General features: G+C 45.1%; 1 protein-coding gene across 1 annotated transcript; it reads right to left on the bottom strand.

Annotated features, from left to right (window-relative positions):
- Nucleotides 1–14,210: 14,210 nt before the first annotated feature.
- UBQLN2 (ubiquilin 2) lies at nt 14,211–17,543 on the bottom strand. The gene has a single exon (XM_059680051.1). The coding sequence runs from the start codon at nt 17,253–17,255 to the stop codon at nt 15,378–15,380; it is 1,878 nt and encodes a 625-aa protein (XP_059536034.1). The 5' UTR covers nt 17,256–17,543; the 3' UTR covers nt 14,211–15,377.
- Nucleotides 17,544–18,447: the final 904 nt, after the last annotated feature.

The following is an 18,447-nucleotide window of genomic DNA, read 5'->3' as shown; positions in this document are numbered from 1 at the left end:
ATATATGTTAAACATGTACTTCTGTATATGTATCCTGAAACTGAATAATTGAGTAAATGGATGGCCTATGGTGGGAGACAGGTTTCTCACCATTGGAGTAGGATGTTAGAGATAAATTCAGGGAGGTGGCTTGAATACTGTATGTGGGTTATTAATGGTCCTTTTAGTAGTGGATTAAAATTGGAGATATCAGCAAAATCTCATGTTTAGCTTAATATAGACACAGATTATTCTGTATAAAAGAAATATTTATAGATAAGTGTTATATTTAGATTACCATAAGTGGGTGCACGCGTGCACACACACACATCCTTGCTTTGTCAGTTGAGAGGGCTTAGGAGTAATGAAGTTTCAGTAGTAACAAGGGCATCTAGCACCCTGGTCATAGTTTCCAATACCATTCTCTAATAAATGGAACTATGGTTCCTAGGAGAAAAAGTGAGCCAAGAAATACACAAATTATCCTGGGGCATCTAGTCCTGCGAGAAAGTGAGAAAATTATTTTAAAATAAACAAACAAACAAACAAACAAAAACAATGGAGGTATGTCTGAAGACCTTGAAAGTCAACCTGAAGGAGTACCCAATGATCAAACCTGAAACAATTTGAGTAACAAAATAAATAAAGTAGTATGAGACTATAAACCAAAGTCTAAAATAAATATCCATAAGTCTATACTGATATAAATACATTATTAAATGAATAAATGTAGGAAAGAAAAATCTCTCCTGCAGAATTCCTAACAAATTATGTAGATAACTCAAGGAGGTGGAATACATCTTTCCTCCTAAGTGTAGGCTGCATGTAGTGACTTCCTTCCAAAAAGTACAGTATTGAAAGATGGGAAAAGAGCAACTTCACAGTGGATAAAACTGATCTCAAAGTAGATGATCAAGGTCAACATCAACAGTGATAAGTCAGGTTAATAATAGGTAAGCTTGATATGATGTGCAAATAAATGGCAATTTATCTCTGTGATCTTCCTCTCAAATCTTTAACTCCAGTTTAATCATGGGGAAAATATCAGACAAATCCAAACTGAGTGACATTCTACAAAATATCTGACCAGTACTCCTCAAATCTATCAAGATCACCAGAAACAAGGAACGCCTGAGAAACTAAGAGGAACCTAAGGAAACATGATGACTAAATGTAATGTTTAGTATCCTGGGTGGAAAACTGGAACAGAAAAAAAGACATTAGGTAAAAACTAAGAAAATCTAAATAAAGTATGGTTTTATGTTATAATAATGTGTCAATATTGCTTCATTAATTGTAACAAATGTACCATACCAACATAAGATGTGAAAAATAGGAGAAACTTGGTGTGGGGTACATGGGGACTCTCTATACTGTCTTTGCAATTTTTCTGCATATCTAAAACTATTTTAAAATAAAAGGTTTATTTCAAAATAAGTCAAAGGGGCTGAAGCCATCCAGATATAAGAATACATCCAGAAATGGAAGAAGGGGTGTAAATGAATATCTCCATGAGGAATGTATGAGGGCAGTTCATCAGTATAAGCGTATGTGGAAGGGACCTTGATTTAGGTGGCAAAATCAAAGTTACACAAACACACACACTTATACATGTATTTGAAATTCAATTCATATTCCTCAAATAAGGAAACTGATGTTTCAGCCTGTCCCCAGTACTAAAACACTCTCTCCCAGATTCTTTGGAAACTTATAAAAAATATATAATATAATGACTGAGAAGATCATTTATTTCATGTAATGAAACCCAAGGTGTCATGTAAAGCAAAGCACAAACTTTTTTTTCTGCTCCAAAAAGATCATTCTAAAATATTATATATGGAATACACACACACACACACACACACACACACACACACACACACACACACGGTAGGGCAAAAGTAAATCTACATTTGTTCATATGAAAAATGATATAATAATTAATAAATAATAATACAAGAATAAACTCTTTTGTGACTCACAACTGTAAACCTACTTTTACAAACATACACACACACACACACACACACATACACTAGAGGCCTGGTGCGTGAAAATTTGTGCACTGTGGGGAGGTGTCTCTCCTCCCACGGCTCCTGCGAGAGCCTTCCTCCTCCCTCGGCTGCCACGATTGCCTTCTCTTCCTGCACAGCAGCCTCTCCCATGCTGCTGGCCCTTGCAGCCACTGTGGCTGTGTCTGGAAGGATGTCCGGAAGACGTCTGGTCTAATTAGCATATTACCCTTTTATTAGTATAGTCTGCCATTGCATCTTACATTTCACTCTGAGTTTCAGCTTCCTCCCACCTCTTTAACCACCCTGTGAATGACACAGGGTAGGAAAATATTACCAAGAGAAATAGGCAGTCAGAGTAGCCCTATAACCTTAAACCACAAACCAAAGTCCTTTGACCTTAGGCATCCCCTCCCATTTCCTCTTCCCAAGCTCTCAGCACTTTGTGACATTCAGCTGAAGATCTTATAGTCTGAGTCCTTTCCCCATCTATAGCACTAAGAAATAAAATGAGTATTAAATTTACCTAGATTTTATGTCAACAAAGGTGTGCAGTCTACTACTGAGCTACTGTTAATTACACTAGAAAATGGAAGGTAGAAATCTTTGTTTTGTATTTTGTGTTTTTTTTAAAATATGTTCTTATTGATTTTAGTGAGAGAGAGGGAAAGGGATAGAAACACTGATGAGATAGAAATATCATCCATCAGCTACCTCCTACATGCCCCTTACTGGAGATTGAGCCCGGACCTGGAATCAAACCAGTGACCTCTTGGTTCATGGGTCGATGCTCAATCATGGAGCCACACTGGCCGGGCAAAGACAGAAGTCTTTAACATGACTGCAGTCTAGAATAACTTTAATCCCAGACCGTGCAACTTCAGTGAGAAGTAGCAAAGTCTATTAGAAAATTATTAGTTTTGTGAGTTTTTTAAAAAATATACTTTTATTGATTTCAGAGAGGAAGAGAGAAGGAGCGAGAGACAGAAACATCAATGATGAGAGAGAATCATTGATCTGCTGCCTTCTGCACCCCCTACACCATGGACGGAGCCCACAACCTGGGCATGTGCCCTGACCTAGAATCGAACCATGACCTCCTAGTTTATAGTTAGATGCTCAACCACTGAGCTATGCTGGCTGTTTTGGAAGGAAGTTTTGAAGGTCTTCTAATTCAAAGTTCTACCTGATGCATAAAACCATTCATGAACTTTTCTATCAAATGGGCTTCTGTTTAAACAGTTCCAGTGAGGAGGGTTAGATTCAATTAATTGCTAGAAAGCTCTTAATAACAAAACATCTGACTTCTGGTAAAATCTGAGTTGATCTGTCCGCTCGAGCTACCCAAGTAAATGTTCCCCTTCTTCTATCTGACAACTATTTGAAGAAAATATCTACAACCCTGTCTTTAGACTACAGCATTCATGTTCCTTTTCATAATTTTTTTTCTGTTTTTGTCTGATTATTTTGTTAATCCTCACCTGAGGATATTTTTTTTTATTGATTTTTAGAGAGTAGAAGGGAGGGGAGCGACAGAGAGAGAAACATTGATGTGAGAGAGACACGTTGATTGGTTGCCTCCCACACACGCCCCTTCCATACAACCAAAGTGTGAAGTGTGTGCCCTTGACTAGAACTGAACCTGGGACCTTTCAGTCGGAGGGTCGACACTCTCTCCACGGAGCCAAACTGGCTAGGGCTCTATGTCTATTTGTAAATGAGTTACCATCTTGATCACTTCCCAGGGTCCTTGTATCCATATTGATTATGAACTCTGAAATGATACAAATCTCCCAACATAAATGATCAAGTACAAAATAAAACTTCACGAAGGACTTCCTTGTTATGGGCGCCATGTCTCTATTAATGGAACCTAAGATTTCATTCATTACGTGTGTGTGCATTATAAAACTCACATGGTTGGCTCATGTTAGAGTGAGAGTAAATTAAAACCACTGGGTCTTCTTTACATATGCTATTTTTAAGCCACACAACCACTTACATTTGGCAAATGAATGTCTGATACAAGTACAGGACTCCACATTTGATTCTATTCCATTCAATCCTGCTAGATTTGGCTATTTTTTCTTTAGCCTACGAAGGACTTTTTGGATCTTGCTAGTGCCATCTAGTGCATTTATTCGACCCTCTAATATTATACTATTTGTAATGGGATGGGCAAGCTATTTTAAGTTTTCATTCCAGTCATTGAAAAAGAACTTTGATGGGATTAAGCTGAGATTGGAAACCTCTTGCCCACAGCATTGAACACCGTCAATTCAAATTACGAATCCATCTACTGTCCTGCCGTTATCCACTAGCTCATAATATTCCTTTTTCTTCTCAAGGGCATTTTGAGAAACTGCCAAATGCCATGGTGAGGTACACAATGTTTATTGCCTTCTGAGGTCTCTGGGAGGCAGCTCAACAAACAGGCAGGCATCCTCCAGAGCAGCTGAAGCACAAGTGGCCCATGTGATTGCCAATTTGGAGACATACCATATGTATTAGGCCACTCTGGACAGATGTATTGAAGGGCAGTTTGAAATGTTAGCCACAACTCAATAGTCAGAAAGGCAAAGCCCAAATTGCAGTTATTAATTGTGACAGAACTGATTCTAACATGCATTTGTATGCAACCTGTTCCAGGATAAATAGCAGCAGAGTTATATTCACGTAACAAAAGCTAATCTGTCTCCTCAACAACACCCAGAAGGCCAGCTAGAATATACTTTCTTATAAAACTGCTATGACAGCTAGACTAGTGCCATTTAACAGACACAGGAACAATAGTGAACTGTTCATAAATGCACACTCTGAAATGTCAGAAGTGAGTTCAAATTTTGACTCTTGCTTAATAGCAGTGTGACCCTGGAAAATTACCAAATCTCTTTTAGCTTATTTCCTTATATGTAAACTGGAGAAGATAACAATAGTACTATCTTATAGGGTTGTTATGAAAATTGAACATAAGCATGACTACATTAGCTATTATTATTATCCCAATCTAACAGAAATTAATTTAGTTTGGCAAGACAATCTTATGAAATCTACGTTAGGGCTGAGTAATCATCTTTTGCTTTCTTTCATGCTCAATAATTCTTTTAATAATAAATTATGGACTCTTTTCTGAAATTACCTTATGTTTGCTAATCTAAACATTGGGCCAAGAAGTTCTGAAGTTGGATTTTGAAAACACCGTCTTAGGTAGCCCAAATCTGTGCTCAGATACCTCAGTACTACTGGAGCTACATGCCTCAATACGTATCCATTTAATAAATAATGTTGCCCATGTATGTCAGGACAAAGAACTCCTTATTTGAGGGTGGGTTGCCCATACTTTAAAAGGAATATATATACATACACACACACACTAGAGGCCCAGTGCACAGATTCGTGGATTCGTGCACCAGTGGGGTCCCTGTGGGGATCAGTGGACCTCTCCGCCGCCACAGCCCAGCCTTACCTGCCAGCTCCTCTGGCTCCAGCCCACTATCTGCGTCAATCCACACAGCCGAAGTAGTGTGCGAAGCGGTAGGCAGCTGGGGAGGAGCTGAGCCCCGGCTGGGCGCCGCTCCATTCCCCCTCATCCCACTTCACTGTGCCTGCTACAGCTGCTGCTCCGGTGCATAGGGGAAGTGTCCATGGGAGAGGCTCGCGCTGTCGCAACTATGCTCACCAGCGGTGAGCGTGGTGTCTAGCGCCTGTCTGTCAGCTGAGTGGCGCTCCCACTGTGGGAGCGCACTGACCACCAGGGGGCAGCTCCTGTGTTCAGCATCTGCCCCCTGGTGGTCAGTGCGCATCATAGCTAGAGGTCAACCAGTCGAGTGGTCAACTGGTCACTTAGGCATATCTATATTAATAAAAGTGTAATATGTTAATTAGACCCGATAGGCGAATGCCCTTCCAGACGTCCTTCTGGATGACCTTCCAGATGAAGCCTGGGCTGTGAGGGCTGAGGCAAGCCACTGTGGCTGCGAGGGCTAAGCCCCTTGCATGAATTTCGTGCATCAGGCTTCTAGTATATATATCTGGGTAATGCTGTCACATAGCAACACCCGGCTTCCTCTCCCTAGCGATGACTAGCCTCCTTGCAGTTTCTTCAGCCCAGGAAGATGACTTGCTTTATAGCCAGGTGCAAACATTTCACACTTTACCCAAATGTCAGTGAAGCATTTTCCTGTGCCTCATCTCATTTGATCCTCACAGAAGTCCTAGAGTAGGTAGATAGGAGACTCAGTGGAATCCTATTTTCTTTTCATTAGCAGGAAAATGGAGATTTAGAAAGTCTAGAAACTTGACCCGACTGAAAAGAAGTAAGAAATGGTGGACCTTGAAAATGACTTCCGGTTTCTCACTGCGCAGAATATAGTCAAACACTGCTGCAGTTAAATATTTTACCCTTTGTTCTCCCTGTGTGATCTATAATAATAATCTGCTTCGTGTTGATATTTACTGCTGTGTTGCTGGCAATTACATGAAAGATAAGTTGGGGTGCTTCATTGGGCTGGAAAAAATTTAGCTAAATCAGAAAGCAGGTCTAATTAAGCAAGCTTATTCTATATCTGTAAAAGGCTAAGTTGACTCGCACATGTGCAATACATATAAAGCTCTCGCTGGTGCCAATCACACACGTGTTTCATCTGTCATTGTCGATTGTGAATTTGGTTGACACTTCTATTATAGAGAAAGGGCAAATAGCAATATTAAAATATTTCTCCTAATTAATTTCCTTTCAATGTGCATGAATTCGTGCACTGGGCCATTAGTCCTATATAATAAAGAGCTAATATGCTAATTAGATCGAACAGCTGAACAACTGTTCAGATATCCTTCTGGACAACCATCCAGATGATCATCCAGATGAAGCCGGGTCTGCGAGGGCCGGCTGGGGCTGTGAGGGCTGAGCCCCTTGCACGAATTTTGTGCATTGGGCCTCTAGTATATATATATAAAAGTCTAAGCAACCGGCCACCAACCAACTGTTTGACCATCCAACCAGTAGCTATGATGCGTACTGACCACCAGGGGGCAGACACACAATGCAGGAGCTTCTGAGCTATGATGACTTGGCAACTGTGGTTCTCAGGTGATGCAGAGAGGAGAGAGCCCGATTCTGTGGTGCGTCACCCAAGAACCACCCTCTCACAATCTGGTACCCCCTCAGGGCATGTCAAAGAGCCAGTTTTGGCCCAATCCCCACAGGCCAGGCCAAGGGACCCCACCGGTGCATGAATCCGTGCCACCAGGTCTCTGGTAATATATATATAATTTCAGAGAGGGAGAGAGATAGAAACATCAATGATCAATGATGAGAAAGAATCATTGATTGGCTGCCTCCTGCACAGCCCACACTGGGGATTGGCCCACAACCCAGGCATATGCCCCCAACTGGAATCGAACCCAGGACTCTTCAGTCCACAGGCTGATGCTCTATCCACAGAACCAAACCAGCTAGGACCATACTTTTAAGTTTGTTGGTGTAGAGCAGTTTTCACCAAGGGTTTTTACTTATCATCAGTGTCTGAACCCTAGGTAAGCGTGCAAACCATCTGAAGAAGCTGCTTTTGGGGGTGGCTTCAGTCTGATGTCTTCCAAATCATGCTTCTCCTTTCTATTTTCTTGTTAATCCTCACCTGAGGATTTTTTCCCCAGTGATTTTTAGAGAGTGGAAGGGAGGGGAAGAGACACAGAGAGAGAAATATCGATATGAGAAAGACAACATTGATTGATCACCTCCTGCATGCACCCTGACTGGGGCCGGGAATTGAACTTGCAGCCCACGTATGTGCCCTTGACTGGGAATTGAACCCATAATCCTTTGGTCCACAGGTGGATGCTCTAACCACTGAGCAACCAGGGCTCTCCTTTCTATTTTTAAGAAATTGCTTTTCCTTTAGGTCTCCTAACAGACTTCCAGGAAGATAGCAGCATTAAAACAGGTCCCAAATTCTTTTCACAAATCAACAGAAGTGACCACAGGAAAATGAGCAACACATGTACAATGTGGGCCTCAGAAGCCTCAATTTCTGTGAATCATGACGTTGATTAGGCCATACTGAAGCAAATCACCAATCAAAAGTTTTGTGACCTTCTGACAAACCAAGAAAATTCTGGCATAAAACCTCTAATACCATCTAGTTTAAAAAAAGCAAGGACTGTGTCTGTGAGGTTTTTGTTCTTAATCTCATCACCTTTTTCACCCAGCTCCCCAGCGCCCCTCCCCTCTGACAGCTGTCTGTTTTCTGTATCTATGATTCTGTTTCTATTTTATTTTTTTCATTAGATTCAACATATAAGTGAAATTGTATGGTACTTGTCTTTCTCTGACTGGCTTATTTCACTCAGTATAGTACTCTTTAAAATGCTATTTTCATCAAAGATTTTATATATTACTAGAGGCCTGGTGCATGAAATTCGTGAACTGAGAGGGGGTGGGGTCTCTCTGCCCAGCCTATGCCCTCGCAGTCCAGGAGCCCTCGGGGGCTGTCCAACTGATGGCTTAGGCCCGCTCCCCATTGGAAGTGGGCCTAAGCCCATAGTCAGACATCCTTAGCGCTGCCGCGGAGGCAGGAGAGGTTCCCACCACCATTGCTGCGCTCACCAGCCATGAGCCCGGCTTCTGGCTGAGTGGTGCTCCCCCTGTGGGAGCACAATGACCATGGGGGGGAAGCTCCTGCGTTGAGCGTCTGCCCCCGGTGGTCAGTGTGTCATAGCAACACATTGTATATTAGCCTTTTATTATATAATATCCTATCTAATAAAAGAGAAATATGGTAATTAGCGTATGACTGCTACCCTTCCCATTGGCTAACCAGGGTGATATGCAAATTAGCTGCCAGCCAAGATGGCGGCTGGCAGCCAGGCAGCTTGAAGCGAACATGAGGCTTGCTTGCTTCAGTGACAGAGGAAACCAACGTTCCCCGCCTGCCTTGCTGGCCTCTGAGCCTGCAGTTTGAAACATTGTAACAAATATAGAAGCTAAACAAAACCCCATAAACCTGCTTTCAGCGAGCCAGGAAATTGTTTCGATTATAGAACCAAAACAAACCAGATACCTGCTTTCAGGAGCGGAGGCCTAAGAGCTGGAGCCTCAGAGCTAAAGCTGGCCCAGAATAAAAAAAAAAGAAAAAAAGGAGTGGTTGGGAGCTTCCGTCACCCGCCAGCCTGAAAACAGTCCTCAGCCCCTCACCCAGACTGGCCAGGCACCCCAGTGGGGACCCCCAACCTGAAGGGTGTGTGACCAGCTGCAAACAGCCATCATCCCCTCACCCAGGCTGGCCAGGCACCCCAGTGGGGATCCCCAACCTGATCCAGGACACCCTTCAAGGCAAACCAGCCAGCCCCGGGATCAGTGGGACAGGGGGCAGTGCCCAACCCCCCTGATCGCCCTGTGGCTCTGTGTGTGACAGGGGGCGGGGTCACAACCTCCCTATCCACCCTGCTCTGTTCATGACAGGGGAAGGTGCCCCAACCCCCTGATCAGCCCTGCTCTGTGCCTGATAGGGGGGAGCTCCCCAACCCCTTGATCGCCCTGCGGCTCTGTGTGTGACAGGGTGCGGTGCCCCAATCCCCTGATTGGCCCTGCTCTGTGTGTGACAGGGTGCGGCGCCCCAACCCACCCCCCCCCCAACAGGCCCTGCTCTGTGTGTGACGGGGTAGAGCCATAACCTCCCCATCGGCCCTGCCCTGAGTGTGAGAGTGGCGGCGCCCCAACCCCCTGATCAGCCCTGCTCTGTGGGTGACAGGGGGGAGCTCCCCAGCCCCCTGATGGGCCTTGCTCTGTGTGTGACAGGGGGCAGTGCCCCAACCCCCTGATTGGCCCTGCTCTGTGCATGACAGGGTATGGAGCCCCAACCCCCCTGATGGGCCCCGCTCTGTGCGTGACAGGGGGCAATGCACCAACCCCCTTGATGGGCCCTGCTCTGTGCGTGACAGGGGGCAGCGCCCCAACCCCCTGATTGGCCCTGCTCTGTGGGTGACAGAGGGCGGTGCCCCAACACCCTCTCCATGGGCCCTGCTCTGTGTCTGATAGGGTAGAGCCATAACCTCCCCATCGGCCCTGCCCTGAGTATGACAGTGGCGGCGCCCCAACCCCCTGATCAGCCCTGCTCTGTGGGTGACAGGGGGGAGCTCCCCAGCCCCCTGATGGGCCTTGCTCTGTGTGTGACAGGGGGCAGTGCCCCAACCCCCTGATTGGCCCTGCTCTGTGCATGACAGGGTATGGAGCCCCAACCCCCCTGATGGGCCCCGCTCTGTGCGTGACAGGGGGCAATGCACCAACCCCCTTGATGGGCCCTGCTCTGTGCGTGACAGGGGGCAGCGCCCCAACCCCCTGATTGGCCCTGCTCTGTGCGTGACAGGGGGTGGCGCCGCAACCTCCCCATCGACCCTGCCTTGAGTGTGACAGGGGGCGGTGCCCCAACCCCCAAATCGGCCCTATCCTGAGCGTGACAGGGTGGCATCACAACCTCCCACTCCGCCCTGCTCTGTGCATGACAGGGGGCGGCACCCCAACTCCCCAATCAGCCCTGCTCTGAGCCCGACCAGGGGCTGCACCTAGGGATTGGGCCTGCCCTCTGCCACCCGGGAGCAGGCCTAAGCCAGCAGGTCATTATCTCCCGAGGGGTCCCAGACTGCGAGAGGGCACAGGCCGGGCTGAGGCCCCCCCCCCAAGTGCACAAATTTTTGTGCACCGGGCCTCTAGTATCTATATAATAGATAATAGATAAATATATATATATATATATATATATATATATATATATATGTATGTATAAAAGGCTAAGTGACCGACTGTCCGACCAACCAATTGGCTGGTACATATGACGCACACTGGCAATCCTATATAATAAAAGGCTAATATGCAAATTTCCCCCTCAACCTGGAGTTTGACTGGGAGTTCAACCAGGAGTTCAACCGGGAGTTCGACCAGGGGGCAGGGCCAGTTGGCCAACTGCCCACGGCCCCTCCCCCCGGCAGGCCTCACCCCCAACTGCCCCATCGGGGGGGGGGGCAGGGCCGGCAGGCCAACCTCCTGCATCCCCTCCATGGGCCGGCCTGGACCCCACCCATGCACGAATTCATGTCCCGGGCCTCTAGTATATATATGTAAGGACTGGAAGTAGGGGCAAATCAGTGAAAATGACTGGGATGCGAACCTCTCATAAGTTGAGAGCAGCCTGAGTAACTACCATTTTATGTAAGCCTTCAAGTCTATTTTTTAAAGAAAATAATGTCAAATTAGAAATATCAAAATTGCTAGTTTAAAAAAATCCCATTTATTAAATTAAGCTGTATGATGAGCATTTTCCACCACGTTAATCTGGCTCTGTGGCTGGAGTGGGCAATTCATTTGAGGGTAATGTCAAAATCCTAAATTTGAGCCCTTTTGTGAATGTGAGACATAGGCCAGATGGCTCTCCTGACACCTTAAACCCCACCCGAGTGAGGCCCTGACTAGAATGACTCCATTTGCTCCTATTTTGCCACTTCAGATCAACAGAAGTTGGCGCAGGCTGATCACTCTCAGAGGGCAAGTCAGTGTCTCTGATTGTGGTTTTTCAATCAACATGGTGAGCCCCACCCGAGATGAGTCCTCTTGAATGAGCCCGCAGGGCCTGTTTTAATGTTGTGTATCTAATCCCCCCACCACCACACCACCACACAACTGGTGAGAATATATGTATCAACCACGTACCTGAAGTAGAGGCCAAAGAGCACATGAGAAAAGCCTTTTTTTTAAAAAAAAAAAAATTGTTTTATCATTTACTATTTGTTTTTTCAACCTCATTTTTTTTTTTTTAATCCTCACCCAAGGGTAATTTTCCATTAATTTTTTTTTTTTTTACAGAGAGTGGAAGAGAGAGGGAAAGACAGAAATATCAATGTGAGAGAAACATCAATTGGTTGCCTCCTACACTCACCCTGGAGCCTATAACCCAGGTATGTGCCCTTGACCAGAATCGAACCCAGGACCCTTCAGTCGGCAGGCCGATGCTCCATCCACTGAGGCAAACTGGCTAGGGCAGAAAAGCCATCTTGAGGTGAACTCCTGCTGGGGTTGCCCAGGACCCTGCCTCCCTCCCCACTACCTCATCCTGCTGATCACAGCCCCAGTATATAAACTTACACCTTCCAGCAGCCCAGTGTGAGCTCAGGGAGGGGGCGACAAGCAGTAAACAGTGAACGCCTATAAGCACTGCCCCACTCTTCCTGGAGGGGAAGGGTTGGCAGGTCAGGATGTACCCTTCTTGATCCCATGGTGAATAAATAGATACACTGTGAATTGATTGTAGATAAATAAAACCCCAAACCAAAACAGAGCCTGGAAAAACAACTTGCAAAATAATAGAAAAAAAAACTACCTCATGTAAGGCATGGAGGAAGGACAAAGAGTTCAAAGTGATTTTGGAAAGAGGAAATACAGTTATAAACAAAAACATACTAGAAAGCAAAGTAAAAACTACAGTAGACTTAATAAAGCCTTGAGTCTTTTCCAGGAGAAAACAAAATGTATTAAAAATCAGACCAACATTTTGCAAGAGTAATTAAGGAATTCTGTTCCTTAAATGCTTGAAAGAAATTTACCTGCTAAACCGTCTGAGCCAGGGCTCCGACAACATCCAGTTTTCCTGCTGCTACTGATTTACTGCTGTTTTCTATGCCACTGGCATATCTTAGGGTTTATTTCCCTGTAAAACCATCCATGCCATTCATTAAAATTCTCCTTTTTATGGCAGACTTTGTCTTTATTATGATCGCAAACACCCAGCATAATATAGCAATGAAATAACAAATCATATTTCCTACCTTGGTTTTCTGAGGAACGCTGATAGGCCAAATGTTATGAGGTGCGTTTAAAATTAAAAAGGTGTCCTTTACTCAAATCAGTTTGGGAAGTGCTGAATGAAACAAAGTTAAATAGCTTTTATTCTTTAAAAAAAAATAATACTGGTCAATATTTACTGCACCAGGGATCTTGAAGAGGGGTTGTAGTACACGGCGTGTTGCAAACTTATTTGATCATCTCCCGGAGGAATGTGTTTTCAAAAATGCAATTTTGAATCGCTGTAGCAAACCTCGTCTGGTTAAAATGAAAACCCAGACAAGACTGCCCCTGCCACTTTTATTACTTGGAGACTGTTCTAGAAGTGTTTACCCCATGCAGTCAGAAACTATATTAAATTTTGAAAAGGAACACATATTATTCTAACTTATCATTGATATGACTGCTTACTAGGAAAAACTCAGGAATCAAATGAATATCTCTGAAATGAATAGATTTCAGGAAATTGCCAGTTTAAAATTATTCTATGGAAGTATTCTTACCCTATGTAGCAAAAATGCCCATATAGGTAACAAATTGAATAAGAGCTCCCATTCGCATTATTTTTTCCTGTGTGTATGTGTTACCTAGGAATACATTTATCATAGATTATACAGGACTTTAATAAATGAAAAGCCCCTAAAGGATATAAAATGTTTTTTAAATGAGACAAAGTATCATGTTCCTGAAAAGCACTGCAATTCTATAATTCTCACTATTATATCAATTTAAGACAGTCCCAACCAAATTCCCAATTTATTCTTGGGGGAAACCAATTAACTGCAAAGTTCATGTGGTACAAATAAATGTCAGAATCGTCCAAAATTGTGAAAAATAGCCCAGCGGGTGTGGCTCAGTGGTTGAGCATCGACCCATGAACCAGGTCATGGTTGGATTCTCAGGCAGGGCACATGCCCAGGTTGTGGGCTTGATCCCAGTAGGGGGCATACAGGAGGCAGCTTCTCTTGTCGCTGATGTTTCTATCTCTCCCTCTCCACTTCCTCTCTGAAATCAATAAAAACGTATTTTTACATAAATTGTGAAAAACCCAAAATAAAGTGTGTGTGTGTGTATGTGTGTGTGTATATATATATATATGTATATGTATATATATATATATATATATATATATATATATATATATATATATGATATTTCAAATGGATGGTGCTCAAGAGATAAATACTAGCTAACAACTGGCTAATTTTGGGGAAAGAAAAAAAAATTAAATCCCTAAACCTGTATATCAAAATCATTGCAGAAGAGAAAAGGAGTCTTTTTTTTTTTAGTAAAACCATTAAAATTAGAGAAATATAGGATAAGATTTATAAAATCTTGGGGTGGAGCAATGCTACTAAACAGTATCCTAGGGCCAGAAGGCAAAAAGGAAGCCATTTATCCATTTTTTATTATTTTTTATTTTTTTTAGTCATTTTAATGCTTTTTTCCCTGTGCATAAGAGAAATAACTGATAGAGTCAAAAGATACAGTATCCTTTACACATCGCAGTTAAAAGTAATGCAAACATCACATGACATTTTCAGTGAAAGTTACATTTCCAATTACAAATCAAAATGTGTATTATTAGGGTCTCTTTATGAGAGAAGCTGAGAAGGAAATCTTAGGTCAAAAGCACTTTCCTGGCATTACTACACTGATCCTTCAGGCCGCACAAAGATTAAGGTCATATACAGTCAATCAGCAAATGTTGACACAATTTCACACAGTAAGTTTTCTGTACAATTAAATGTATACTTAGAAATACCAGGATAAACATTTCTACTATATTTTAACTGAACTTGCCTAGCCAACATTTTCACTGAGAAGTTGATCAAAGATGCTGTAAGATTCTACAAAATTGTTACATACCTAGCTCCAGAAATACTTATATTCTTTCTCACTGTGATTACACATATTATGCTCAGAAACTCTGTTGTAACATTTCTAGATGTACAGTTCCAATTGTGCTTACTGTACTGTATACAAATATAGCAAAAAATCAAAGAATGATATAAACCTTACAGCATTTTGCTAGCAAAAATACATGCCAAAGTCACAATAAGCAATATTGTACCACAAATTAGAGAGCTTCAGATAATTTGCTTCTTGTTTTAATATTTCCCATTCTACATTAAATTACTATCATAGGCTAATGTTTAAAATGCAAACAAATTGGACGTCTGAAGAACAAAACTTGTTCACCCAACTGTGAAGTTTGATACCTGTTTCCAAAAATCACAATAAATGCAGAATAAAGAGAAGTGTCTGCATGCAACACTTTTGAGAAAAACAGTAAAACAGTATTGATTCCCATCATTCAAAACAGACAAGGAAGGAAATGGAAGGAGAGAGGGAGAGAGGGAGAGGGGAGGGAGCAGAGAGGAAAGGAAGGAAGGAAGGAGGCAGGTATGGACTCCACCTTAAAATCTATCATTAGATTTATAACTAGACAGATTGAAAAGAATCAAAATGAAAGTAAAGCATGATTTGTGTGTGTTTAAAGATTTAAGAGCCATTATCAAAAATAAGATACATTTTTCCAAGGTACAGAAATGTAATTAGGATGGCTGGGAGCCCAGCAGCCGCTCAATGGCTGCATTGATGTCGCCTCCTGTTGCTATTAGAGCCTGCAAGTTAGCTTCGCGGTTTAAGAAGCCCATGGCGTTGAGCTGTTCCAGTTGTTGCTGAAATCTGACTTCTGGAATTGGCAGCTGAGGAGGATTTCCTCCAGCCAGAGCCTGCACCATTTGCTGAATGAACTGCTGGCTGGGTCCAGATTCTGATGTTGGGCTCGTGGTTTCACTGGATGCAGAGCTAGGCACGGTGGGCCCAGGGGTGCTGCCAGAACCAGTGGAGCCAGGAGGACCCGCAGGGCCAGTGGGTCCTATGGGCCCAATCGGCCCAATGGGGGTAAACGGCACAATGGGGCCGATGGGACCTATGGGTGTGACTGGGCCTACAGGGCCTATAGCGGTTCCCAGCACCCCCACCCCCACACCTGGAGTGAAGCTGGGAATGAGGCCAGGCGCTTCAGAGGCTAATGTCTGTAGCCCCTGCTGGATCTGCATTAGCGCCTGCATGGCTCTCGGGTTTGTCATGGCTGACAGCGTGTCTGGACTCTGCATCTGCTGCAGGAAAGAAGGGACCTGCGGACGAACCTGCTCCTGCAGCTGAGGGTTTCCCGAGAACACGGGGTTGTTCAGCATCATCTGTGCAGCCAAATCTGGATTCTGGGTCAGCGACTGCATCATGCTTCTCATGTAGGGCGCCGACAGCATATTCTGGATCAGCTGGGGGTTTTCAGTTATCTGTTGCAGCAGGCTCTGCATGCCCGGGGTGCTGAAGACGCTGGCGACATAATTGGCCGCGGCCATAGTGTTCCCAGGATTATTGGAGCTACCGCTGGACCCGCTGCCGCTGCTCGAGGTGGTGCCGGTGGTTGCAGAACTGTGAGTAGCGGACGGTGGTGCCCACGGATTGGGCAGCGGATCTCGATTTTCGGTGCGGGAAGGCTGCGAACCTTCGCCGGTGGAGGAACTGCTCCCCACGGAGGCAAACGGATTACCCCCAAACTGCTCTTGTGCAGCATTCAGCATCGGCTCTTGAATGTCAGTGTACATGCGCCGTAGGGCATTATAGCCCCCTGGGATGCTTTCGAGATTGCTGAGGGCCAGGTCTTGATTTCTCATCATCTCCTGCATCATGGCTGGATTCCTGGCGATTTCGAGGGTCTGCCTCATTATATCTGGGTTGTTGAGCAGGTGACTGATTTCTGGGTTTCTCTGAATCAATTGTTGCATCTGTGGATTGGCCATGATGAGCTGCCTCATCAGATCGGGATTCGAAAGCATGCTCTGAACAAAGGGATTTTCCATGATTTGGAGCATCATCTCAGGGCTGGACAGGAGCTGCTGCTGCATCTGGTTCTGCAGCTCGGTGAAGCTGGTCGAGGTCAAGCCCAGGCTGCTAAGGCTCGCAAGTCCTCCCAGGCTCCCCAACCCAAACGGGTTGCTATTTGTGGAAATAGGTGTGGAGTTACTCCTGGGAGTCGACGCGGTGGTGGTAGTAGTAGTCGTTCCCGCGGTCGTGCTGGGCTGTGTGGTCTGGCCCTGAGGTCGGTTCTGGCTTTTGATGACAAGGTGAACGGTCAGTCCATCATGGATGCCGTGCTGGCTCAAGGTATCTTGATCTTTTAGGATTTTTCCGGCGAAGATCAGCACCAGCTGATCCGTTTGGGATTTGAAGCGTTTCGAGATCGCTTCCTTGAACTGCTGCACCGAGCTATTCTCGGGCACCGCGAACTCCTCTTTCTCTTTGGGGGTCTTCACGGTGACTTTGATGATTTTGGGCTCGGCCGGGGGAGAGGCAGAGCCTTGGGCCGCAGCAGGGCCGCGGGAGGGGCGCGGGGGGCCGCTGCTCTCGCCGTTCTCAGCCATGGCGGCCGCGGTGACGCAGGCAGACAGGGAAGGCGCGGGCGGACGGGCGAGAGAGAGAAAGCGAGGGAAGGAGGAGAAAGGAGGCGCCGCCGCAGCAGGCTGGGCCGGCTCGGGCGGGGAGCGCGGAGCACAGTACCTCGGTGATGAAGGCTGCGGGCTTCCGCTCCTCGGCTGGAGAGATGGCTCCGTGTAGGCCGCGGGCCGAGATCTCAGCGCTCAGGGCTCTGGGCCTCCGCCGCCGCCGCCGCCGCCACCGCCGTGTGATCCTACCGCGCGCGCTCCCAGCAACTCCCGCAGCCGCTCCGCCCGCTCCTCCCCGCCCCGCCCCTCCCCCCGCGCGCGCCCCTCCCCCCGCCGCTGACGCGGCGCCAGGCCCAGAATGATAGCTGCGACTCGATCAAAATGAAAAACTTCTGGAACGAAAAAACCCAGGGCGAGGGAGAGCAGCAGAGAGGGAAATAAACAAAGAGAGGAGAGAAAAGCCAGAGAAGGAGGGAGGGAGGGGGGAGAGGGAGCCTGCTTCTGTAGAGGACATTAAAAGACCAATGGGGGGAGGGACTTCACACACACACACACACACACACACACACACACACACACACACACACACACACACACGTATTTGAAGTCTACAGGCAGTGAAAGGATGAAAGAAAGCCTGAATCTAACTGACCCCATGTAAAAGACAAAAGAATACAAAATAAAGAACTCTGACAAAGCAAAAAGGAACAGATTAACATCCCCAATAGGGGAACGGGAGAAGACTGGGCAGAAGCTCATATTGTACAAAAGAAGTGCAAATGGCCAATGGGCATATGAAAGGATGATTAAGCCTAGCAGCAACCAAAAAACCCCAAATGAAAACACTGAGCTTCTATCTCTGCCTTATCACACTGGCAAAAATGAAAAATGATAGACCTTCTAGAGAGCTGAGAAAACGCACTCTCATGCCAATTGAAGTGTAAGTTATTGTAGTCATAAGGCAATTTGAAAATATATATCAACATTTTAAATAGTTCCACCTTTCTTTGTAAATGCCTCATTTAGAGGCCTCCCCTATGAAAATAACTGATAAGGATGCAAAAGCATACGTATAAAATGTATATGCACTACAGCGTTTAAAAATTATTTTAAAAGGTAAAATCAGGATCTGTTTAAACAGAAATGATCAACTATGTTATGATATTGCCAT

Source organism: Myotis daubentonii, chromosome X (assembly GCF_963259705.1).
Source record: "Myotis daubentonii chromosome X, mMyoDau2.1, whole genome shotgun sequence".
Taxonomy (NCBI): domain Eukaryota; kingdom Metazoa; phylum Chordata; class Mammalia; order Chiroptera; family Vespertilionidae; genus Myotis; species Myotis daubentonii.
This window is presented reverse-complemented; position numbering and strand designations above follow the sequence as displayed.